Source organism: Dasypus novemcinctus, chromosome 4 (genome assembly GCF_030445035.2).
Source record: "Dasypus novemcinctus isolate mDasNov1 chromosome 4, mDasNov1.1.hap2, whole genome shotgun sequence".
NCBI classification, from domain to species: Eukaryota; Metazoa; Chordata; class Mammalia; order Cingulata; family Dasypodidae; genus Dasypus; species Dasypus novemcinctus.
The window spans coordinates 9,996,046-10,021,476 of record NC_080676.1 but is presented as its reverse complement, the minus strand read 5'-3'; the positions used below and the strand labels follow the sequence as shown (position 1 = coordinate 10,021,476).

The window sequence follows — 25,431 nt, the reverse complement described above, 5'->3', positions numbered from 1 at the left end:
TTTGGCTCAGGGGAGGAGTTTCAGCCTTGAATACACAAGGTCTCTAGTTCGATTCCTAGCTCCTCTTAAGAGTAGTGACCACTGGGATATTACATATCTAGCTGATACTTTAGGACAGGGAAAACAAAGACATTATCCTTGTATTAGCTTCCCTTGGGTCTCTTATTTTCCTAAAAAATAAAAGGTTACTTTTGTTATATAATTTAACTTAGTTTACTTACTAAAACCCACTTCAAAATCTGCAGTGAGAAAGCTGCAGGGTAACTGATAGAAAAACACCAGCAGCCTGACAGCTCCACAGGGGCTTAAGAGGGAAGTCTGTTTATTCTTAGGGTTTGGTTGACTCCTTGCCTGTGGGTTTGTCTGTTTTGTTTTTTGGTTTTCTTGTCTTTCCTTCCTCTTTATTCACTCCCCGCCCCCTCCCCTTTATTCACTCCGCCAATGGGGGAGGACAGACTAGTGTGTCAAGCCCTCAGCATTGCTGCAGGTGTCTATGGTCTTGTCCTTCAGGCAATGAAGCTTGGTGGTCACTGTGGGCCCTGGGGGAGAGGAGAGAGGAATAGAGTAGATTTAAGAGGGAGGGAAGTGAATACGGCTCAACAGACAGAGCTTCCACCTACTATATAGGAGGTCCATGGTTCGATACCCAGGACCTACTGGCAAACTGGTCCATGTAGAGTTCTGCCATGTGTGAGATGTGTTGCCCCACACAGGGGTGCCCCCCCCACAAGGAGTGGTCCCCGTGCAATGAGTGCAGACTGCCCAGGAGTGGAGCTGCCCACATGGAGGTCTGAGGCAGCAAGATGACACAACAAAAAAGAGACACAGAGAAGAGACAGTATGAGACGCAGTGAACTAGGGAGCTGAGGTGGAGCAAGAGAATGATCACCTCTCTCCCACTCCAGAAAGTCCCAGGATGGGTCCCCGGAGCCGCCTAATAAGAATACAACAGACACAAAGGACACACAGTGAATGGACACAGAGAGCAGACAACGGAGGGGGTAGAAATAAGGGGGAAAAATGAGGGGTGAAGCAGTTTGATATGGTTATGAATTCCAAAAATAGATATTGGACTATGTTTGTAATCTGATCTGTACCTGGGCATGATTGAGTTATGATTAGGGCCTTGAGATAAAAGGCATGGCAAAGAACACAGTTGAGGGTTTTTGATATTGGAGTTTTGATGTTGGAGTTTGATGCTGAAGACTTAAGCTGGAGCCCCAAGGAAAGAGACAGAGCCGTTCGTCTGTCTACAGCTGACCTTGTGGAGAGAGGCAAAGCCTAGAGAGCCTCACAGTCTATAGCTGATCTTATGGAGGAAACAGAGGAGCTGAGCCCAGAGAAACCCAGAAAGCCTGAACCCTCACAGACGTCAGCAGCCATCTTGCTCCAACATGCGGAAATAGACTTTGAAGAGGGAAGTAACTTATGCTTTATGGTCTGGTAACTGTAAGCTCCTACCCCAAATAAATATCCTTTATAACACCCAACAGATTTCTGGTATTTTGCATCAGCGCCCCTTTGGCTAATACAAGGGGTAACTGGCGGGCAGTGGAGGTGTTCTGCGTGACTGTGTGGCGATGGATGCAGGCCATGTTAAATTTCACAAAAATATGTAGAGGTGTATAGTCCAGAATGTAAACCATAATGTAACCAAAAACTTATAAAACTGTACAGTCTAAAATGTAAACCATAATGTAAACCATAATGTAACCATGGTTGGTAGCTATATTTCAATATTTGTACATTAGTTGTAGCAAATGTAACATCCACATGTAAAAAGATCATTGCTGGGGAAGGGGGGAGGAGGGAGAGGATGTTGGGTGTGAGGGAGTCCCCTGTATTCTATATGTGACTTTACTGTGACCTAAAATTTTTTGGAAGGCAGCGGCTTGCTCGGTCGGTAGAGGTGGGGTCTGGCTGCGGACGAGGGGTCGGTCCAGCTCAGGATGAGGGGTCGGTCCCGCTTGGGATGAGGGATCGGTCCCGCTTGGGACGAGGGGTTGGTCCGGCAGCAGACGAGGGGTTGGTCTCACAGGGGTTGCGCGGTTCGGCTGACGGGGTCGCCCGGCGAAGCCGGCAACGAGGGGGTCGCCCGGAGAAGCAGGCGACGAACTGGGGACAAGGGAGGCCAGGCCCTTGTTGGGGGCTCTCAGGACTGGAGGGCGCACGGCAGAAGAACAACCGCGGAGACGAGGTAAACACGCAGGTCCACTTTATTGAGGGAGAGGCAACAGTTTTATAGGGGCTGGGGAAGGCTGATTGGTCGAAGCCACGCCCTGTTCTGATTGGTTGCCGGCAAAAGGTCAGTGGGCGGTACTGGACGGGGGAGGGGTGGTGATTAGGGATTGGCTGTTGCTGTTGCTGAGGGAAGTGGCAGGGTTTAGTGATTGGTGGCTGCTGTTGCTGGGGTGGAGGGCAGACTGGAGTTTCCCGCCCACGCCTGGCTGTTGCTGCTGTCGGGGGGAGGGAAAAGGGCAGACTGGATTTTTCCGCCCACGCCTGGCTGTTGCTGCTGTCGGGGGAGGGGAAAAGGGCAGACTGGAATTTTCCGCCCTGCGCCTGCGCAGGGAGAAAGAAGAAGAAGGGTGCCACCCCACAGGCATCGTGTGGCGCCAGGGAGGAGGGGCGGCCGCGGAAGCATGGCTGCCGAGAAGGGGAGACCCGAGGGCACTCTGCACCCATGCCGAGCTCCCTTCAGGGGTGGCGGTGAGTCCGACCAGCCACCCTATTATGGGGGCAGCGGCTTGGCCTGCCGCGGCTGCTCCCCCGCCAGGCCAGCAAACCACACTTCAGCCCGAGGGGTGACCGCATTTCCCCCTTCTTTTCAAATAAGGGCCAGGATGGCAGCAGCAACAAGTAGCCAAGGCCCAAGAGGCAGTAAGCAATGAGGGAAGCGGGGCTGAAGAGGGAGGTGAGTATGACGGGGATATAAATGTACAATTTGGGGGGCGGTATCTTGCCGTTGCAAACAAGGGTGGCCAATGTCCAATTCTTGCTGATCTCGGCAGCTATAAGGTCCCATCTGCTGTTAAAAGTCCAGAGTGACAGCGCGCTACAGGTAGTTGATCTCTCCTTGGCAGCGAAGAGCAGCAGAGGCAGACTGTGTGATGGTCTGGAGGATCACAGTTGTGAGGACAAGTCGCGTCAGGGCACCAGCGACGGTGGTGGCGGCAGCGTCGGGAGTGGTGGAGACGTAGGCGAGGACAAGAAGGCCAAGGTCTCCACGGGCGCGAGAGAGGCCGATGTTAACAGGGCGGGCCGACATGGGGCGGCCCAATCTGCAACGCAATGGGGGTTCAGGCAAAAAAGGAGGGGGGCGGGGGACAAGCAAGGACGCTTTGGATGGCTGAGAAGAGGAGTGAGGTCGAGACAGGAGGAAGCTCCGCAGAAGTATGGGGAGGCAAAAGCAGAAACGTTATTAGATGCTAGAAAGCAGGCCGCGGGCCGGGGAAAGCGGGTTGCGGGCCGTTTAGTGGGGCTGGAGCTGCTTGGGAGCGATGGCGGCATGGGGGGCCGTGGTTACAGAAGCCTTGGGGCTGTTTCAAAGAGATCTTACACCGGTGAGTGTCTAGGAGACCGGCGAGGGCCCGAACTTGTGGGGCTTGCTTAGCAGATAGGATGTTACCCATTGCTAATGGCCTTTTGGAGCCGATAAGAAAAGGGGCCCTTACCTTGAGAGCGCGGCGATGGGAGCCGAGGTGCGCGGTGAGACGAGGGGTAGGAGCCGGTGGGGCTCCGATGGTGGTCGCGGGCCAAGAGAAGGCCCCGACGAGGGGAGGGCGGAACGACGAGCAGTGGAGCAAGGCAAAGGGGAGCAAGTGCGGGGGGGAGGAGGCAGAGGTGAAGGCAGGGGTGGAGGTGCTCAGGCACGCACTCCTGAGAGTTTTATTGGCGCCTCTTAATCATAGCGGGTCGGTATAAGCCCCCGACATGGAAGGAGAAAGCCATCCAACGATTCTCCCAGACCGCCGTGGATCATATGAGGTCACCAAGGTTCAGGAGCAGCAATGCAGAGCGAAAAGATAGGGGTGAGAAGAGAGGAGGGCATAGGGCTGTGGTAGGGTTATTTCAGACGTGCAAGTGCGCGCTCCCGAGAAGTCCACGGCTCCTCTTAATCATAGTGGGTCGGTATAAGCCCCCGACATGGAAGGAGAAAGCCATCCAGCGATTCTCCCAGACCGCTGTGGATCATATGAGGTAGCCAAGGCTCAGGTAGCAGCAATGTTGCACGACAGAAGTCCCACGGTGAGAAGAGAGGAGGGGGGGGGCTGCCAGGTTATGGAGTGAGACTGTGGTGGGGTTGCTTTGCCCCACGTTGGGCGCCAGCTGCGGCGGCTTGCTCGGTCGGTAGAGGTGGGGTCTGGCTGCTGTTGCTGGGGTAGAGGGCAGACTGGAGTTTCCCACCCACGCCTGGCTGTTGCTGCTGTCGGGGGGAGGGAAAAGGGCAGACTGGATTTTTCCGCCCACGCCTGGCTGTTGCTGCTGTCGGGGGAGGGGAAAAGGGCAGACTGGAATTTTCCGCCCTGCACCTGCGCAGGGAGAAAGAAGAAGAAGGGTGCCACCCCACAGGCATCGTGTGGTGCCATCCAGGAGGAGGGGCGGCCGTGGAAGCATGGCTGCCGAGAAGGGGAGACCCGAGGGCACTCTGCGCCCATGCCGAGCTCCCTTCAGGGGTGGCGGTGAGTCCGACCAGCCACCTTATTATGGGGGCAGCGGCTTGGCCTGCCGCGGCTTCTCCCCCACCAGGCCAGCAAACCACACTTCAGCCCGAGGGGTGACCGCATTGGAAGACATAATAAAAAAAAAAGATGTAAGACACTGAGGAAGAAATGGAAGATTGTCTTGCCCCTGTCCATAAAGGACAATACCTATTACAGTGATGAAAGGCAAAATGTCAAAAACAATTTTTATGACATTTTGTTTTTTAATGCCCCAATTTATTTTTTATTTTATTTTAGGTTTTCTAGATTATTTTATTTCTAATCTTTAAACCTATCATTACTATTTCATTTTCCCATTAATTGAATTTGGCAATATATTATGCTTCATTTTTGAAAAAGTTTTGGATCACAGAGGGGTTCAACTATGGCAGGGGAGGAGCACTGGTGTCGGGTATCATTGATGGGGGATGCATGGGTGGGAGGGAGTTCTCCAGGGCATGCATATATAGTATATAGAAATGTTCGAATGTTCATTGGGTATTGACATAGGGGGTAGTTTTACATGACAACTGAGGGAGTGCTGAGTTCTCATTCTGGAGGAACTCTGTCACATTCCTGTATGAAACAGCAACAATCCCTCAAGTGCAAGGGCAAAGACCAGTGAAGGATGGTCCAATGATGGGCCCTTGCTACTGATGACTATGCTTATGAGCCTGTGTGCTTAAAATTTCAACTTGGCCTAGAGCTGCAGGGTGCCTAAGAGTTACCTCCTGAGAACCAACATGTTGCTCAAATGTGGCGCTCTCTAAGCCAAATTCAGCAAATAAATGCATTACCATCCCCCCAGCATGGGACATGACTCCTGAGGATAAGCCTCCTTGGCACCAAGGGATTACAACCAAGCACCTACTGGTAATGCAACTAGAAAAAGATCTTCAATAAAAGGGGGAAATGGTAAAGACAAGTGAGTTTATATGGCTAAGTGACTTCAAAATGAGTTGGGTCATCAGGGGGGTGCTTACACACATCTCAGCAGATACTAGGAGACAGCCAAAGCAGATACAACCTCAGGTAGTGGTGCTCCTGAGGGCTACAGAGACACCCAGGCCATATGGTCATGTCAGATTGCTCTGGAGTTAACTGCCTTGCCAGTAGGCCCTAATTGGAATTTGTGCTCCTGAGTATGATAGAGTTGGACTCAAATGTGACTTTTCTACACATGTCTCTTCTGCCCCTTTTATTGAATGTGTTTGTCACTGGGGTTGGTGTATGCTTGAATCTCTGGACTGTCCGTGTGCCAGCTGGGCCCTGAGCCTCAGCAGAGATGCAACACCAACTCTCCAGTTCATTGGACTTACCCAGGTCAGCTAACAAGGAGGTGAGGATGGTCAACCACCACACCAAAGAACTGGGAGAGTCTACAGTAGCAAGCAGGAGAATCCCATCCATCAGCGATGTGGATCTAAGCCCTCGCTCAATTTAGAGGTGGAGTGGGCACTGCCAACCCAGGTTCCTCAGGATGGGGGAATAAAATATGGACTAGAGTGGACTTACTGGTATTCTACTATAGAATTATTGTGACTCTAGGAACAGAAGAAACTATATCATTGATGTGGAGACAGTGGCCATGGGAGTTGCTGAAGGCAGGGAGAGGGAAAAAGAGGTGTGATATGGGGGAATTTTTGAGACTTGGAGTTGTCCTGAATGGTATTGCAGGGATAGATGTAGAACATTATATATCCTGCCACAACCCATTGAATGGAATGGGAGAGTGTGTAAACTACAACATAAAATGTAATCCATGCAATGTAGCAGTGCTCCAAAATGTATTCATCAAATGCAATGAAAGTGCCACACTGATGAAAGAAGTTGTTGATGTGGGTGGAGTGGGGGGCATGGGGAATGGGGTCTATGGGAACCTCTTATATTTTGTAAGGTAACATTTTGTGTGATCTATGTATCCTTAAAAAAAATGATTAAAAAATTTATGGACTTACCATATGTAAATAAATTATATTTTTAATCTGAAATGAATGAATGGGCCTGGACTCGTTAACACAGACATAAAACACAGAAATCTACTTCTACAGTTTCTTATCTCAGCAAATGACCCCACCATTCTTCCAGCTGTTCAGGCTACCAGATCTCATCAGGCTCTGTCTCTCACGTTCTATCAACAAATCCTGTTGGTTCTACCATTAAACAGAACTAGAATCTGACCAATTCTCACCAACCTTCCCATGCTATTACCCAGCCACCACCATCTCTTACCTGAATACTATACTTGCCCCCATCTGGTCTCTCTCACTTCCTCCTATGCCTTTCTTGAGTTTTCTCAATGCAACAGAGAAACCCAAAGAAGTAAAGTGGATTGTGTCACTCTGCTGCTTAGAACCCTTCAGTGGCTCCCATGTTGGAATAAATCCAAAGCCCTTAAATGCCTTGGGCCTTACCCACTTGTCTCCCACCAGTCTTCCCTCTCACTCAATCTGCTCTGGCACACTAGTCTCCTTTGTGTTCTTGAACACACCATACATTTCCAGACCTTCTGCCTCTGGGGGATCTTTATTCCTATATATCCACGACTCCCCTTCCTTACCTTCTTTAGGTCTTTGCTCATGGATCTCCTTCCTTGTGAGGCCCTCCCTGACCACATTTTAAATTGCATCGCTACCTACCCTTCCGCTTCCCTTGCCTACGACTCCCTATCTCCCTTTTCCACTTTACTTTGCTCCATAATACTTAGGACTATCTGCCATGTTTTAGCTCGTCTTCCTTTTCCCCTCAGAATGTAAGCTCCAAAAAGGCAGTGACTCTTACGCCTGCCATGGAGTTTTGGTGTGCAGTTGAAGACTGAGACTCTGAGTCAGGATTTGTATTTACTCCAGCCTGTATTCCAGTGTTTCTCAAGCTTTAAACGCAAAAGCCCCACATTAACACAAAAATCTTAGGCTTCATACTGCACACTGCCTCCAGTTGAGAATCATGGTCTTTCATGTGCATCTGTGTTAGTCAAAATTTTGTTGAGCTTTGATATTTGTAGTTTGTTATTACAAAAAACAGGTGACTATTTCCATTTCTGAGTGTAAAATTATAATATTGACATACATTTTCAAACTATATCCCCTTCCAGTTTCTCAGGGAGATTCTTACCTAACTCTTGAGGCATCATTTACTCCTCCTTACACTGACAATCCATCTAAAATGACGAACGCTTCTTTAACACACAGGCAGTGTGGTCTTCTTGGTTGGGTGGAGTTGAGAGGTATGTTAAATTTGGAAAACAATGTCTACTCCAGACAAAATAATTCTTCCTCTGGCTCCAAGGAGCCATTGTAATTTTACCTAAAAAACACACATCCTCTTTTAAAAAAGTTGAAAAATATGGAAGTTTATTATAGGATACTGAGACAGTTTGGATACATGGAATGGAGATGCCTACACATTATTTTGAAAATCACCCATAATTTGAATTTAAAAATTGCTACAAGCAAGGGGATTTTATTCATTAAAAAAAAAAATTCTTCCTCAATGAGCAAAACATTATGTATTTAAAACTAAAATCCATTTCAAACAGATCAGGGAGCGGGTGTGGCTCAAGTGGCTTGAGCCATGCTTCCCACATGGGAGGTCCTGGGATTGGGTGCCTCCTGAAAAACAACACAAACAACAAGCAAAACAAACAAAGGAACCAACTCAGGGGAACTGATTGGCGCAGTGGTTGAGCGCTGGCTTCCCACATAAGAGGTGCCAGGTTTAAGCCCTGGCCCTGGTACCTCAAAAAACAAAACAAACCCAGATCAATGAAAAGCACAAAGGATTTTATAGTATGAAACAAAGAGGATTGGAAGTCCAAGGCAAAAAAATTCCAAAACAAATATTATTGGGACATTAGTTAACAGGCCACGTCTTTGTTGTTAATATAAAATATAGGAATAACACAAAATATGGAGGCAAATGGGGTCTCTGAACTAAGAATCAAATGGCAAAATAACTACCCAATGAATGAATTTATTGGCCACAAAAGACCAAACCCCAGGTGATGGATATGTATGAGGAATTAAGACCAAAGTTCTCAGAACAGTGGCTAGCTTACTTTGAAGCACATCATGTCTACCCCAGACAGGCTATTCTCAGTAGTGTCTGTGGGAGTTCAGCAGCTTGCCATTTACTTGTAGTAGTAAAGAAACATATACCAGTGGCTGGAACCCAGCAGTATCAACCTATGGCTTGTGTTTTTTTCTTACTTACACATAAAGGGACTTTCCTTGGCTTCAGATGTTTTGTTTTGAATCATGCAGTATGGATAGGGCAACCCAACTCAAGTATGGCTCCCTCTGCCAGAAAGAGCTAACAAGTTTATATCATAGAATAGAACCTTAAATCTTTGATGTTTCTTATGAGTCCTGTTCTATACTAGTATGAGCAGGATTATGATGTTTCAATAAAATCCTTAGAGACTGAGAACACTATTCCTACCTCTTTATTAACCTTAAACTCCTCTGGAGTAGCAGGGGCGGTTTTGTGGAAGGTTTATGTAGGCATGCTAAGAAGGCTGCTGAAGCACTACAGGGGAAGGACCCTGACTTCTCTTGTTGAAGGCACCAAGTTGCGCACTAACCTGACTTTGGTGATGTCACTTTGTTCTCCAGATAATTCATAAAAAAATGGCACAACACGGTCAAATTCTAACATCCAGAAGGGGGCACTGAGGGTCAAGCTACAGAGTCGGCTAACCTGCAGGAGTGAATGTAGGACCTGAATAACCAAAGGCTCTGATGATGTTATTTTTTTGAGAACAGTGGAAGGTGGGATTCTTCAAAAAGTCATAGGCGGAAAACCTTAGCTCTATAAATTGTTTACCTAGCTAAGAGAAGAATATACTTCTGCCTACCAGATATGCGTGGGTTCTAGGGAATGACAGGGGAGTGTGCATGGTGCCTGCACACTTTAGGCCCTCAGTACAAGTCTGTCAAATGAATGAATGAACAAGGGTCACAGTCCATCAAAAACTGAGTTCAGTGCAGAAGAACACTGAGCCCTTTCTAGACTGCTTCCTTCCGGTTATCAGAGGTGTGTCCCGTGCCCCCGCCCTTCTTTGGCTTGTCTTTACATATTGCTGGCTTTGCTTGTTTTGTTTTTCAGATATTTTTTAGGAGGTACTGTAGATTGAACCCAGGATGCCATACATGTGAAGCAGGTACTCAACCACTGAATTACAACTGCTCCCTATGCAGAAGCTTTTTTTAAAAAAGATATACAGATCACACAAAATTGGAGCTGTTTTATTACCACTATTCTCTTACAATATAATAGGCAAAGTTAATATTTTAAAAAACTTTTTGAAGAAATTCCTTAATTGGTAAGAAAGTAAAGTCTCAAAGAATGGACAGGTTTTTTGTAATTTATTTGAGTTATTTTCAAGCAACAGTTACAAAAGTCTTTAATTTTTATAATACTCTTGATAAGAAAATAAAATTTAAATAAAAATACATTCTCAACAATACAACAAAGTTACACAAATTCACTACATTAAGTTTTGATAACTTGCATTTTCAAACTGGACACTGTAAAAACCAATATTTACTAGCAACATATTAATTTCTAAGTTAGTCAAAAATGAAAGCAAATAGTATCAATCTATACTGGTAATTTTAGAATGAGTCCTGTACTTTTCATATACTGTAGGGATATCTAAAAGGCTTTGTAGAACTCTGTCTTTATAGAATGTACTGTTAGAGCAAATTAAAGGTGCTTTCACTTAAAAAAATTTTTCCCCCCAAAACTTGGCATAAATGAGCTTTTCTGATATATGAATCAAATTAGGCTTCAGAAACAGAAACAAAAGCCATATCATTTGTCAACTCCTTTTGTATAATAAAATAAGTCTAATTTTGACACTTAACCATTACCCGTGCTATGAAAAACATATTTCTTTGGCAAATAAAATAGTTCAACTTGATAAAATTTTATTCCTGGGAGTAAAAATCTTTGTTATTGCCCATTCTCTTATTAAAATAATATTTAAAAGCACAGCTAAACAAAACAAGCAGCAGCAAAACAAGCAATAGATTGCCACATTTTCAAATGACGGAAATGGTAAAACTAAGAACCAGAACTGGCATTAATGGCAAGAGTTTCCCTATATCATCCTTTTCTTTCCTTCTTGGGGTTTTTTGGGGTAAAATGAGCTGCCATGTATTTTTTCAAGTGAGGAAAATGTATAAAAAGCAGGTCAGGTAGTAAAAACCAAAGTACCCAGGAGTAACCACCGAGGAACGAGGCCCTGGAAGCAAGTACCTTGGCTATCATCTTCTGAGCCTACTGACGTAGTCTCATTTCAGAAGATGTTCAAAGAAAAACAACTTCACATTACTTTTTAGACTGTGCCATGCTGGTTAATTCCAGTCAAACTGGCTGTTTCAATGTGTCACGTGAAGAAGATAACTAGACCCTAAACTCTTGCCTTCAGATCCAGAGTTACGTATACACATGGCCTTAGTCCCTGTCATAATGCTGTGATCTTAACCATCGTAATTGAGGGTTAGATATTAGATATATTGGAAGATTATTTTTGCCTTAACAAAACAGCAGAGGACTAAAAGCCACTAAAGAGCAATGAGTGGTAGCCAACATGATCACATTTCCTTTTTAGACAGAATATGTCACAGACTATAAAAAGGAAATTTTAATCTGAATGAAATCCAAGAATTAGAAATTTATTAGTTAAAATCTTTCCATTTGTAAATCAGTAAAGTTTACAGACTCTACAAGTTCATAAAATTTAAAGGACTTTTTCAAGCCTGTCTTTAAAATGGACCAGGGGTAATAACCAACCATAATGCAGACTAGTACTGATTCTTAAATATAACCAATTGATTTTTATGAATCATTTAAAGTAATACATTGCTCAATTATTATCATTTATGGAAAAACTTTGTGTGCCAAGTGGTCTTCAAAAATAATTAGCTAATAACAATATAATTTAAAAACAATTATCTACCAATAACATAATTGCCAAAGTGTATCTTGAAATATAGCTTATCTCAGGGAAACAACAACAAAAAAGCATTACTAGCTAGACTTACATTATTAAGTCACAGTTTTAAACAAACGTGTAAATACTCCAGGATCAGTACCACATTTAGAAAATATTTTGAATTAAAAAAGACAAAACAAGTACCATGGTTTCTAATACTGATGAAGCAAAGTGTATCACTCTTAACCCAAGGTGGCAACTTGCTTCGACTGCTTATTTACAGTTACGGTTTCAGGATAAAAGTAAATTATTAGGGGGGAAAAAGGATTCAAACAGTTGCTGGCCAAATTCCATTTGGCTAGCAGGCAATAAGGAAATAGCAATGAAAGATAAACATTTTCAGGGAAGTATTATTTTTAGACTTAAACATTGATCATTGAACTGATCATAAAGATTAGACACTACAGAGTATCTAAAGTATAATCTGGCCAGTCCAGATTTTTAAAGTGCGCCGAGTGACTGTCTTGAGTTAGATAACAACCTAACACTATGAGGAGGGTGTCCTTAACAGAGACCCTTATTATAACATGAAATAGCAGGTGAAGTCAAGTGATTTTTCCTACCACCTACTTTCATTGTTTACTTTTCTTTTTCAGAAGACATGTCCTTAGAAGTCAAGTTAACTTGAACTCTCAAGTTAAGAAAATGAGTACCTGATATCAAAAACAATGGAAAAAATTTAGTGGTCTCATTTTAGTTCATCTGCCACTGCTCAACTCAAATGTAAACAAGATGCATGCAACAGCACATATTCCCTGATTCTTCCTATCTGAGTTCTGTTTGCACATCTACCAACTTTTGAGGATACTCTAGCAGTTTATTCTAAAGTTTCTGTCACTGTTCCTACCGTAACTTATAATGATTAATGGACTGAAAGAAAATTCTTGTTTTTCTTTTTTAAAGAGGGTGGGTCTAGATGAACTAAATGTAAAGCTCTGAGTTGTCATGGATTGGAATTTTCTAATAAAACGCAATGTTGGCAGTATAGAGCAGGCACTAATGGTGGAGAAAATAAGTCCACAACACGGAGTGTTACAAGGAGATGGTGTCTTGCTATGGAGGAATTCTCCCTTTGTTACAAAGCTTCTTTAGCATCTTCTTTTTGAAGATTCTTTCTATTAAGAACAAGTTGCAGAAACATGGCTTTGGACACATAATATATGAAGGAAATCTTGGGTTTCAAATTCTCTAGTAATACATCAGTATCAAGATTCCCAAACAGTTAATTTCAATTATTAAATATTAAATACAATATGAACAAAACAAGTGACCCTGAAGCCAATGTTCATTATTAAATACTATGGACAAAATGTGATGAATTTTAAAAACTCCAACAAAAATAGTATTTTCCAGTTCTTCTGAATCAATTGGTCAAACTCTAAAATGTTTTCCCAACAATTGGATTTTCCCTAGAAAACAATGAAAGAATCATTTTAAGTTAAATAAGGTTTTAAAAAGAAATATAGTATCCACATTAAGTATTTATAATTTTCCCCGATAATCTCTCATGCCATGCCTTGATTCATTATTTAGCAAGTATTTATTGACTACCTATTAAATGCCAGGCACAGTTCTAGAGGTAGGGATACAGTAGTGAACAAGTTAGTCCTCACAAAGCTTACATTCTGGTACAAGGAAAATAAAAAAAACAAGTAATTCCGAGGTTGATATTTTTTTACTAGGGAAAAAAAAGGCTGGAAAGGAGTACAATGTGTTTACATAGGGTAGAGGGTATGTCAGGCATTGGCTGGGATCTCACATGGAAACTTCCTTAGGCTCCAAGAAAATGACTGCTGGAAGGGAATCAATTTTAGTGACTAAGAGGATGGGACTATGATGCTTACAATAACTTTTCTAAGGTACTGAGTTTTCTATCCAGGGAAAAGAAATTTGTATCTAACTAATTTTTATTGTTCATATGTCAGTGATACAATTACTGATCTACAGTGTTTTCAAATAATATTTAAAGTTATAGGGCCAGGATTCAGAGTCCCCTCACTAAGTGAGCTGTGACCTTGGACAAGGCATGAACTTCCCCAAGTTTGTCTCTCCAGGTGTAAAATGAGGATACAAACATGTAGGGCTGCTGTAGGGATCAATGAAGTAACACACACACTGAGGTAAACACTGTTATTTGCCCGCCCAACAATTATCCCCTCTCTATCCTCTTCTTTTATACAGAACACTGATTTTGTTCTACTTGTGCAGTCCCGTGTTTTGGGGAAGGCTGAGAGCAATTTTGAACAAGGTTCCTTCTTTTTTAAAAAGGAGATCTTTTCCTGCCTCTATCTACTACCATATAAAAATGCAAGGCTCTGAACTACTATCGCCCATATGGGACCAAGAGGGAGAAGCCTGAGGAAGACAGAAGTCATCTTGCTAAGGATGGCTAAGTGAAAGGATGGTCACTGACAACGATGTTCAGCTGCTGAATTAACCAACCCTAGTAGTTTAAACTTGACTTATGAGATTTTTAAATTTCCTTTAATTTCAACTACAACTGGGGTTTTCTTGCTAGAAGCACTCTACGTACAGAGATGTGAACTACTATGCACAGTGCCCTGTGATGCAGTAAGCTCCCAGTACATGGCAGCTCTTGCTGCTGTTATCCACCGTAGTCTCTCTCTACATCTGAGGTAAATCCAAAGAGTGAACTAGAAAATACTGCTGGCATTTTCACAACTGATTTTTTTTCCGGTATTTTTATAAGGCACTGTGAAAGAAGGATGAAGATCAGTAAAAACAAAACCAAAAAGTTACCTATGTATTCAAGGAATGAATTCCAATGAAACACAACATTAGAAGTAGTGATAATGCACAGCACCAATGCAATGAAATGATACCACAACTGAAAGAGACCGCTCGCTAAGAGTTCGAGTGGCCAGAGAAGTTCTTGCATAAGAGGAGGTTCTGAGCCGGGTCTTGAAAGATGAAAAAAAGAAGAGGCAGGCAGTTCAGGTGTGAGGACAGGCAGCAGCGGCAACCCCACACATGTTTAAAACTATGTTTAAGGCATTTAAAAAGAAAATACTTACTTGCTTCCATATTTTGCACTACTTGATCTTTTCTTTCTATACTTTTCATGAGGCTCACCCAGTTTTTCTATGATGCTTTTTATTTGCTGAATTGTCTTAAAGGTTGTTACAGAATCCTCAATTACAAAGTTAGAATAATCATCAGGCTCTTTCTGTGGTCCTTGATAGACTGCGATAGTTCCACAAGCCTCTGCAAGTAGCCACAAAATCTCTGATTAGACAGGGGAATTCCACAAATGTAATTAGTATTGTAAATAAGAATTTTTCAAGGGTCCCAAGCTGGGAAAATTTCCCCTGACAATGCACAGTTAACCAAAATACATGCATTTTATTAATTAGGTTCAGCACGTTTATGTAAAACACTATTTTTACTTCATGAGTAGCTATGAAAAATTTTCACATAAGTAATGTTTTGCCAAATTCATGAGCACTTTAAACTTTTCGATAATGCCAAAGCAATACTTCAGGTATTGGTAATGAGGAACATTATTATGTAAAAATAGATTAATTACATACTTACCTTCCATCTTCTGCAGCTTAAGCATACTGTGGGTAAAAAGGGAATACATTCTTTCCGTTTCTCTGTCTTCATCAATATCTATTTGGATATCTGCAGGGACACCTCTATGGTAAGATGAAATTAAAGACATTGGAAAATTTTCACTTTAACATATCAAAGATTTTTGATGGTTTAAAACTAAAAATAGAATAATGGAATTTTATAGACAGAACCTCAGAAATCTAGTCTCGTTTAATAGTAAAATAAAATGGGGCTAAGGGAGGTTTGGTGGTTGTGTGACTAACCATAAAGGACAAATTCTAAAGTAAAATAATTTTCATAATCTATGCTTCATAATAAAAGCAATATATGATTACTTAAGTCTGTTGGGCTACAGTGGTTGCTTCATGCAATTAAAGAGTGCTAAGTCATTCTCCCTTGACATCTTGTTCAGCTTGGCGCATTCATTTTAACAATACCTTTTTCTTTTAAATAACTTCATTGAGATATAATTCAGAAGTTGTCAAATTCAGTCTTACAAAGTAAAAACTCAGTGGTTTTAGTACATACAAAGACTTGTGAACCCACTAATTTCAGAATATTTTCATCACCCTGAAAAGAAACAACTCTATACCTATTAGCATTCACTCAACATTCCTTCCTCTCCCTAGTTCCTGACAACCACTAATCTACTTTCTACCTCTATGAATTCACCTATTCGAGACACTTCACATATACATATAATCATGCAATATATGGCCTTTGTGTCTTGTTTTCAATGTTCATCCATGTTGTAGCATGTATCAGTATTTCATTCCTTTTGGTGACCAAATACTAAGTCATTGTATGGATATAACACATTTTAAAACATTGTCTTTTTAAATTAGACAAACACTTACGCAGTACATGGCTTGCAGCCGAGAGTGCTTTCACTAGTCTCCTGACAGCAGAGCCAGCTTCCGTTCAGGTAGACAGAAGGATGATAAAAACTAAGCCTGTTTTGGTTACATCGGCTCACCCTGCAGAGCACATCTATCCATTCATTAGCTTCTACACAATTATTTGCTTGGACATAGAGGGGTTTCTCCGTATGTATTACTTGGAACATCTTCATAGGCAATTAAGATAAAAAGTTAGTGTCAGAGTCTAAAAACCAACACACAGAAAACAGAAAAAAAGTATATAATAGAAATTTAGTTCATTTGGCTAAAGAATTGATGCTAAGGTATCTCGTGAACTGTTACTCTTCAAGCAAGTTAGTCCAAAGGACAATACTGAGTCACATGGTACTGAGCAGTATGACAGAACATATTTTATAGAAGTCATATATGCCCGAAGAAATGGACTATCATATAAATAGAAATAAAAGGAGGGGATTTCAGATGGAGGAAAAAGTACAAGTAAAGACAAAGCAGCAGGAAAAATACTTAGGAACATGGAAATCAACTTGGTTGGCGTAGGTGTATGGCACGTACTAATTGGTAGCAGATCAGGTTGGACACACAGATTGGCTATATTATTTAGAGACTTGAATGTCAAGTTGAGAAATTTCATAACAGGGAAGTATTAAAAAAAGTACTTTTGGGAAGCGGACTTGGCCCAGTGGTTAGGGCATTCGTCTACCACATGGGAGGTCCAAGGTTCAAACCCTGGACCTCCTTGACCCGTGTGGAGCTGGCCCATGTGCAGTGCTGATGGGCGCAAGGAGTGCTGTGCCACGCAAGGGTGTCCGCCACGCAGGGGAGCCCCACGCGCAAGGAGTGCGCCCCGTAAGGAGAGCCGCCCAGCGCGAAAGAAAGTGTAGCCTGCTCAGGAATGGCGCCGCACACATGGAGAGTTGACACAACAAGATGACGCAACAGAAAGAAACAGATTCCCGTGCCGCTGACAACAACAGAAGCGGACAAAGAAGAACACGCAGCAAATAGACGCAGGGAACAGACAACTGGGGAGGGGGAAGGGGAGAGAAATGAAATAAAGAAATCTTTTAAAAAAAAAAAAAAAAGAAAAGTACTTTTAATAGGCTAGGCAGACTATATAAGACATTGACAATAATGGGCAATTTTAAGACTGTTTTAGACAGCAATTAATAAACTGTTAACAATTAAAGGTAAATATTAAAATAACTTCTTGAAAATTTTCAACTGCTAAGTAATAAACATGCAGTTAAAAACTTTAAATATTTATGTAACTTACATTTTTCTTGTTGAAAGAACTCTCTTCCAGTTTTTCCACAGCAAGAATGTTTTTTACTGGAATTGTATAAATAGCATCTTTCCCTAAGTAATTAAAGAAGGAGAAAACTTAAAATTTTCCATTAGAATTATAAAGATTATATCTGTAAGGTTTACACTTACACTCTTGATGGTGGGAGTATAAATAGTATACAGTAAATTTCCAAATATTTGTTTTATAGAAGAGCTGAATTTTGATTCACTTCTATAAAGTGACTTCCTCTTTAGTTCTTTCAATGTAAAAATGAAAGATTTTCAAGCAAATGTGTGGGAATAAATTTGATCTCTATGTAGAAAATAAGAATGCCACAGATTTATGTAACACTAATTGGGGAGACTGAAAAATACACTTAGCATAGAGACCTACTCAAAACTTGCTGAGACATGGAACTTTCTTCCATAGAGTTATAACTATATGAGCAGTGAGTCTGAAAGTATGTGTTTCTTTCTGCTTTTTTCCTTCCCCCAACCTAATGTTTATGTAAGGGATTAACCCTCAAAACAGTGTTTTTAAATTGAAAAACTATTCATCACTAACCCAAATTAGCTGGTCAACAAATTTACTCTAAGAGATGTAGGGACGAAGGTGACTATCTTATTACCTTGGCCTAATTTAAGAGTTTGAAATTTGGTTAAGGAAATCTGAGTTTGCTAAAGCAGCTCCATAGTATGACATGATATGATGCATTTCAACTTAATTTGCCTGCAAATAGATTGTATATTGTATAGTCATAGAAATTGTAAGCAAATATAATTTTGGCCTCTTCCAGTCATTTTGCAACATCGTTCTAGAAAACCAAAGCTTTGCAATTTTTTTTTCCTGACCAAGCTTTGCTTTAACAACATGTGGACTGAAGAGCTGGAAGTGAACACTTTTACATTTTACATTAACTGATGGATTATTGTAAAGTTTTTTGGCAGACAACTATTTGATTAACAAAGGTTTTCTGTCTTGAACAGAAAGGTTAACATAGAGTATTTGCTACTGGTTCCTGGGGGAAATCTAAACTTTGTGAAATGCAAGTAGATATGATATTCACATTTAAAAAAAGATACTTAGTCCAACTGTCATATATTGAATATCTACTATAAAAGAGGCACTATTCTAAGCACCTGGGATAAAGCAGTCAAAATATACGAATCCTTAATAGAGTTTGCATTTAGGTCAGGAAAGACCAAGAAGAGACAAATAAGTATTAGCAATGAGTGCTACAATGAAAATAAACTGGGGGGGATATGACAGAAAATAATTTGGTTGTTACTTTAAAATTGGGTGGTTAGTAGAAATTTGCTGAAGAAATGGCATTTAAATTCAACAAATATAAATCATAAATGCATGGGAATGTAAGAAAAGACCATCAGCAGTCTCCTAGAAATAGACAAGATCAAATTTATTGGGGATGGGGAGAGAGTAAACTGAAGGAAGCCACAGCACGAGGCACATATAAGAGAAGACTTCTGCAGAAGTAGGAGTGGTTAGAGGACAGCTTAAGCCAGAATAAGTGGACACAGACAGGTGGGGGCAGGGGGCAGGGTGGGTATTCAGACGTACATCAGGATGATAATCAGTGAGCTACATTTGCAACAGCAGGACAATAAGCCTCTACCCCTCTCTGGCTTGTGCTAAGCGGTGAGCAACTGTTATACGTGCACAGGCTTAAGCAGTTAAAACATGTGCTGGGCTGTAGAGCAGTGCAATATCCTGGGTAGCTACTGACCCTCAGGAGAGGAGAGTGTCTACTCCAAAAGACGAGCACCCCTGCCCCTCAGCAGCTGTCCTGTACCTCCATCACATCATTGGAGGTAAACTACTGAACACTCAAGAACAAATGAAAAGGGGTTCTAAAACACAAAGCTGAACAGATCACCAAAAAGTCACCAAGTAGATGAGGAAAACCAGCACTCTGAAGGAAAGACATAGGTGAGAGTAACATATAAAGAAATCAGGGGTACAATGAATTGCCTTTTAGATTTCTTTTGCTCATCTTATTGCATTGGGTACAACTTCCAGTACAGTGCTGAACAGAACTGATCTAAGTGGATAACCCTTACTTTCTTCCCAGTCTTAGATGTATTAGTGCAGGTTTTTAAATATATGCCTGTGATCAGAAAGATTAAGGACATTACCTTCTAGACTTTGTTTACTAAGAGTTTTTTCTAAAAATCAGATGTTATTTTTGTCAAACACTTGTCAAAAGTGGAAGAGATGACTTTCCTCCTTTATTCTGTTAATATGATGAACGATGTTGCTTTAATTTTCAAATGTTAAACCAATTTTGCTTTCTTGGGACAAACCCCTCTTGGTCATGATGTCTCATTCTTTACACATATTGATAAACTTAATTTGTTGTTATTTTATCTTATAAAATCCTTGTGTTTTCTGTTTCCTCTTTGTTTGGTATTGCTAGGGGTTTCTGAATTTTATTTTATTAAATTTTATTAAAGCTTTTGGCTTTGTTGATTTCCACTATTAGTTTGTCTGCTATCTATTTCATTGTTACTGTTATATTTACTTTTACTTTCCTACAATTTATTTCATGTCCAACTTTTCTTTTTCAGTTTCTTAAATTCAAAGCTTATATATTTACTATTTTATTTTTTTAAAAATATCTTTATTCAAGTACATTTATATTTTCACTATAAAAAATTCATCTATTTCAAGTGTAAAATTCAGTATTTTTTTTGTAATGTTACCAAGTAGTACCCACCATCACAATTAATCAGTTTTGGAACACTTATATTTCTCCCATAAGATACCTCATGCTCCCAGCCTCAGGTAACCATGAATCTACTCTCTGTCTCTAAAACTTTCCATTTCTGGAGATTTCATATAAGTAGAATCATGTGGTTTCAGGGTCTGGTTTCTTTCACTTGGCACATTCTGAGGTTCATCCATGACACATCATGTGTCAGTTCATTCCTTTTTCTGGTTGACAGAATTCCTTTGTATGGATACGCCACATTTTATCTACCCATTCACCAGCTGATGGATACTTGTATTGATTCCAATTTTCTGACTACTATAAATAATGCTACTATGTACATCAATCAATGGTATTTGGTATAATCAGAGTTGTGCATTCATCATTTCAATCATTATTGGAGCTCTGTTATTGTTTTATAGCTTCTTTCATTCCATTGTGGTTGGAGAACATACATCATGATCTCAACATCTTTTGATTATGACTTTTTTGGTGCCTATATATGGTCTATCCTGGAGAATGATCCATATGCACGAGAGAAGAATATGTACTTCTACAATTGAGTGAAGTGTCCTATATATTTGTTATGTTTAGGTGGTTCACAGTATCATTCAATTTCTCTATTTCCTTATTGATCTCCTATCTAGAGGTTCTATCCATTATTGAAAGTAGTACATTGAAGTCTCCTACTATTAATGTCAAACTATCTATTTCTTCCTTCTCATCCATCAGAATCTGTACTTCATATATTTTGAGGCTCTGCCATTAGGTGCATATATATTTATAATTGCTATTAATACATATTAATATGTATTCTTATTAATTTACCTCTTTTGTCAGTATATAGTGACCTTTCTTCCCTTGTAGTAGTTTTTGACTTAGTCCATTTTATCTGACACCCCAGCTCTCTTTCAGCTACTATTTGCAAAGTATATCTTTCTTCCATTCTTACACTTGCAACCTACTTTTGTCTTTGAGTTTAAGGCAAGTCTCTTGTAAGAGAATATGGTTGAGTCATGATCTTTTATTCATTCATTCTGCCAATCTCTGCCTTTTGACTAGAGACTAATCCATTTACATTTTTTTCTCCCTCCTCCCTGCCACCCTGCTGTTTTTGCTGTCTGTGTCCATTCACTGTGTGATATTCTGTGTCTATTTCTCTCTCTCTCTTTTTTTTTTGTCTTCTCTTCTCGTTTTCTCATCTAGGATTCACTGGAATTTGGTCCTGGGGACCTTCGATGTGGAGAGGTTCCCTGTCACTTGTGCCACCTAAGTTCCTGGTTTCTGTTGCATCTCGCCTTAACTCTCCCCGTCTCTCTTTTTTGTTGTGTTGTCATCTTGCTGCACGGCTTGCCATGTGGGCATCCCTTTACTAGGAGGTCCTGGGGATCAAACCGAGTCCTCCCCTATGGTAGACGGAAGCGCAATCACTTGAGCCACACCTACTTCCCTAATCCACTTACATTTAAAGTAACTACTGATAATGTAGGACTTTCTTTTTGTCCCTCAATTCTTTCGTTAATATTTTCATATTTATCTGATTTTTGTTAGTGGATCATTTTGAGGCCCTTCTCCTCTTTCTTTATATGTGATTCACGTATCCTCTTTGTGCTTACCATGGAGCTTAAATTTAACATCCTAAATGTTTAACTATCACGGTTGACTTGATACCAATATTACTTCAATAACATACATGTGCACGTTTCTTATATCCCTCCGTCTCCCACCCTTTTTGTGGTACTTGTTACCAATTACATCTGTATACATTGTATGCCCCAAACCACAGATTTATCATAAAATACTATATATTGTATTTTAGAACCTGTAAGAAGAAAAAAACAAAAAAAACCCAATAGTACTGTATAATAATATAGTTATCCAGATATTTATCCTTACCAGAGGTCTTTCTTTCTTTATGCCACTTAGATTCACTGTCTAGTATCATTTCCTTTCAGTCTGATAAACTCCCTTTAGTCTTGCTTATATGGCAGATCTAGTGGTGATGAACTCTGTCAGCTTTTGTTTATCTAGAAATATCTTAATTTTTCCCTCAGTTTTGACACAGTATCACCAGATACAAAGTTCTTGGTTGACATTTGTTTTCTCTCTGCCCTTTAAATATTTCATCCACTGCCTTCTTGCCTTCATGGCTTCTGCTGATAAAATAAGCTTAATCTTATTGCGACTCCTTTGTACATAACACATAGCTTTACTCCCTTTCAGAACTCTCTCATTTTCCTTAGCATTTGGCAATCTGACTGCTACAGGCCTGGATATGGTTCTTTTTGGATATATCCTGTTTGGTTAGTTGGACTTCTTGAATATGCATTTTATGTCTTTTCCTAAAGTTGGTAAGTTTTCTGCCATTATTTCTGTGAAAAGTCTTTATACTTTCTCTCCTCTTTCTGGGGGTCCCATAATGCATATATTGTAATACTTGATTTTGCCTCACACGTCTCTTAGGCTCTGTTTACTTTTTTCTTTTTGTTCCTTACTCTAAATCACTTCAGTTGTTTTGTCTTCAAGTTCACTGATTCTTGTCCCAGGTCCAATATGCTGTTGAAACTTTCTACAGTATTTATTATTTCAGTTACTATGGTTGTAAACTCCTGTTTCCTTTTTTAAATTCCTGTCTCTATATTGACATTCTCATATTATTCACTCATTGTTTTCCTGATAATCCTTTAGTTCTTTCTCTGTATTTTCCTTTATTCCTTGAGCATACTGAGAATTGTTTTTTTAAAAGTTTTTGCCCAGTATGTCCAAAGTCTGGTATTCATCATTGATGGTTTCTGGATTTTTATCTTGTTCCTGTGGATGTGCCATCCTTTCCTATTTCTTTGTCTTGTAATCTTCTGTTGCACAGTGTATATATTAATATTTTAAAGTCTTAAGTCTGGACTTGAGTCCCTCAGCTGTCTGTACCTTGAATTTGTATACAGATAGTGATATGTCAGAGATTTCCTTGAGTGATAAGAGCTAATAAAAAGAAACAAGACAATGTAAAACACATTTCATAGCCTTTGCAAACTGATTGTATTGGCTGGTATTCTCCTTCAGAGTTTAGCTCTACTATCAAGAAAATCAGCCTGAGGCTTATGTGAGGTATAAGGTCCTCTGCCTCTTTCTTGAGCCTGTATCTTGTCCTGGGCTTGTGCTTGCTCAAGACAGAAAGAAACTCCCTTCTTTGCAAAAATACAAATGCCCCTTCTAACTTCCTATGAAATAAACTTCCTCCCCTCCAGGGTCCTCTTTTGCATGACTTAAAGCAGTTAATTCTTTCCCTCAGGCCACTCTGACCAGTTTCTTACAGTGCTTTTGCTATCCATAAGCTTCTTCTGCCTGCAGGGCAAGTTTTGGGAGGGTGAGCCAGAGAGAAGTTCCCTGGTTCAATCTTTCAGGCTGCCAACAGACTGGTACTGATACATATGCATCCCACTTTGTTATTTCATGTTATTCTGCTCCTACAGAACAGGATCAGGAACCCACAATGGGAGTGCAGGCTGATTCTATACCATGCCAGGAAGAGGGTGGTAAGAGGTCAGTAAGGGTGCCAAGAGCTTCCCCTACTGTGTAAAGCTATGTTTTCTTGATTTGGCACTCACCCAGTTACTGCAACTCTTTGTTTTTTTCCCAGAGTTTTGAGGAAGATGGCTCTGCTACTTTTTGCTAGTTTTCAGAGATTCTGTGGGGGAAAGGAACCCTAGAGCACCTTACATTGTCATCTTGGTAAACTAGAAGAAACAGATCTTAGTGGTGTCTTTTGAAGTACATATGTCTTGAATTTTTATGAGGTCCAATTTATCATTTTTTTCTTTATAGACTGTTTCTGGTATCATATCTAAATAATCTTTGTCTTACCCAAGAGCTCAAATATTTCCTAATATAAACATTTAAAGTGATTACGTTCCCTTTAAGTATATCCACAGACTTTGATATGCTTGTTGGATTTTCATTATTATTAGTTTAAAATAATTTCTAATTTCACTGTGAATTCTACTTTGAGCCATCAGTTATTTATAAGTGTGGAATATTTAAGTTCCCAGACATTTATTTTTTCCCAGATATTACTAATTCTTTGTAATTAAAGAACCAAGTCTGTAAAACATCAACCTTTTGATATTGAGACTTATGGCACAGTATAAGGTCTACTTGGTGAATATTCCATTTGCATTTAAAAAGAATGTATATTCTGCAGCTATCTGGTATAGTGTTCAAAATATAAATTAGGTCAAGGTAATGGATAATGTTGTTCTGAACGTCTCTATTCTAACTGGTTTTTGCCTAGTTCTTCTATCAATTACTGAAAAGACTATTAAGATATTCAACTATGAATGTAGATGTTTATTTTTCCTTTAATGTTTCTCAGTTTTTCGTCCTGTTACTAGGAATATACACACTTAGGACTGTTGCTTATCTTCTTCAAGAATGCCCCTTTATCACTGCAAAAAGTGACACTCTGTATTTGGTAAAACTTGAAGTCTCCTTTGTCTGGAATTGCTAGTACTGTTTACATCATCTCTCTCTACCCAATTACTTTCAACCTATCTGTGCTTTTATATTTCAAGTACATGTATTGTAGAAAGTATATAATCAAACCTTGCTTTATTATTTAGTCTGATTATCCCTGACTCTTAAACATAATATAGTCCATTTCCATTTATTGTAATTACTCATGTGGTTGGGTTTAAGCTATCATTTTAAAAATCTGTTTTCTATTTGCTCTGTTTTTTTGTTCCTCTGTTTTCTTTTCTATATTTAAATTTTTTAAAATTTTATGGGATGAGAGATGGGTTACCCATACCCCTTTTTAAAGTTTTGGTTGTATTAAAATATATAGCTTTAGCTCATCATGGTCTACTTAAAAGAGTTATTCTTTTACATCTATATACATTAAAATATCTAGAATAAAATGTTGTGAATTTTGCATTACACAGTTAACTACTTTTTAAAGAAACTGAGAGAAGAGAATAAAGATACTCTCTTACATTTATCCATATATTACCATTTCCAGTGTTCTTCATTACTTTCTGTAACTCTGAATTTTCATGTGGTGGTGATATTTCCTTTTAGTCTGGAAATATTCCTTTACTATTTCTTATAGTGCAGGCCTGAATGCAACTGAGTCTCTTAGCTTTCATTTATCTTGATGTGGGCTATGGGTGGAAGGCTCTTTGTCTCTTCAGAGATAACTAAGTTGTTTGACTTGTGGGTGTGAAACGGTAAGAGGCTGCAGTCCTGCTCTTAGGGACCAGCAG

The 25,431-nt window shown here is 40.3% G+C and overlaps 1 protein-coding gene across 3 annotated transcripts in view; it reads right to left on the bottom strand.

Annotated features, from left to right (window-relative positions):
• Window positions 1-10,052: 10,052 nt before the first annotated feature.
• RASA2 (RAS p21 protein activator 2) overlaps window positions 10,053-25,431 on the bottom strand; it is a 136,630-nt gene continuing 121,251 nt past the window's right edge. For 2 of the 3 annotated variants that reach the window (XM_058295088.2, XM_058295089.1), the window contains exons 20-24: window positions 17,434-17,516; window positions 16,137-16,345; window positions 15,259-15,362; window positions 14,739-14,928; window positions 10,053-13,112 (exon numbers count right to left, since the gene is read on the bottom strand). In XM_058295088.2, the coding sequence (XP_058151071.1) occupies window positions 13,082-13,112; window positions 14,739-14,928; window positions 15,259-15,362; window positions 16,137-16,345; window positions 17,434-17,516 (617 nt within the window). In that variant the 3' untranslated portion in view covers window positions 10,053-13,081. Of the gene's footprint in view, window positions 13,113-14,312; window positions 14,417-14,738; window positions 14,929-15,258; window positions 15,363-16,136; window positions 16,346-17,433; window positions 17,517-25,431 lie in introns of those variants that run through there. The other variant, XM_058295090.2, reaches the window with a different exon arrangement.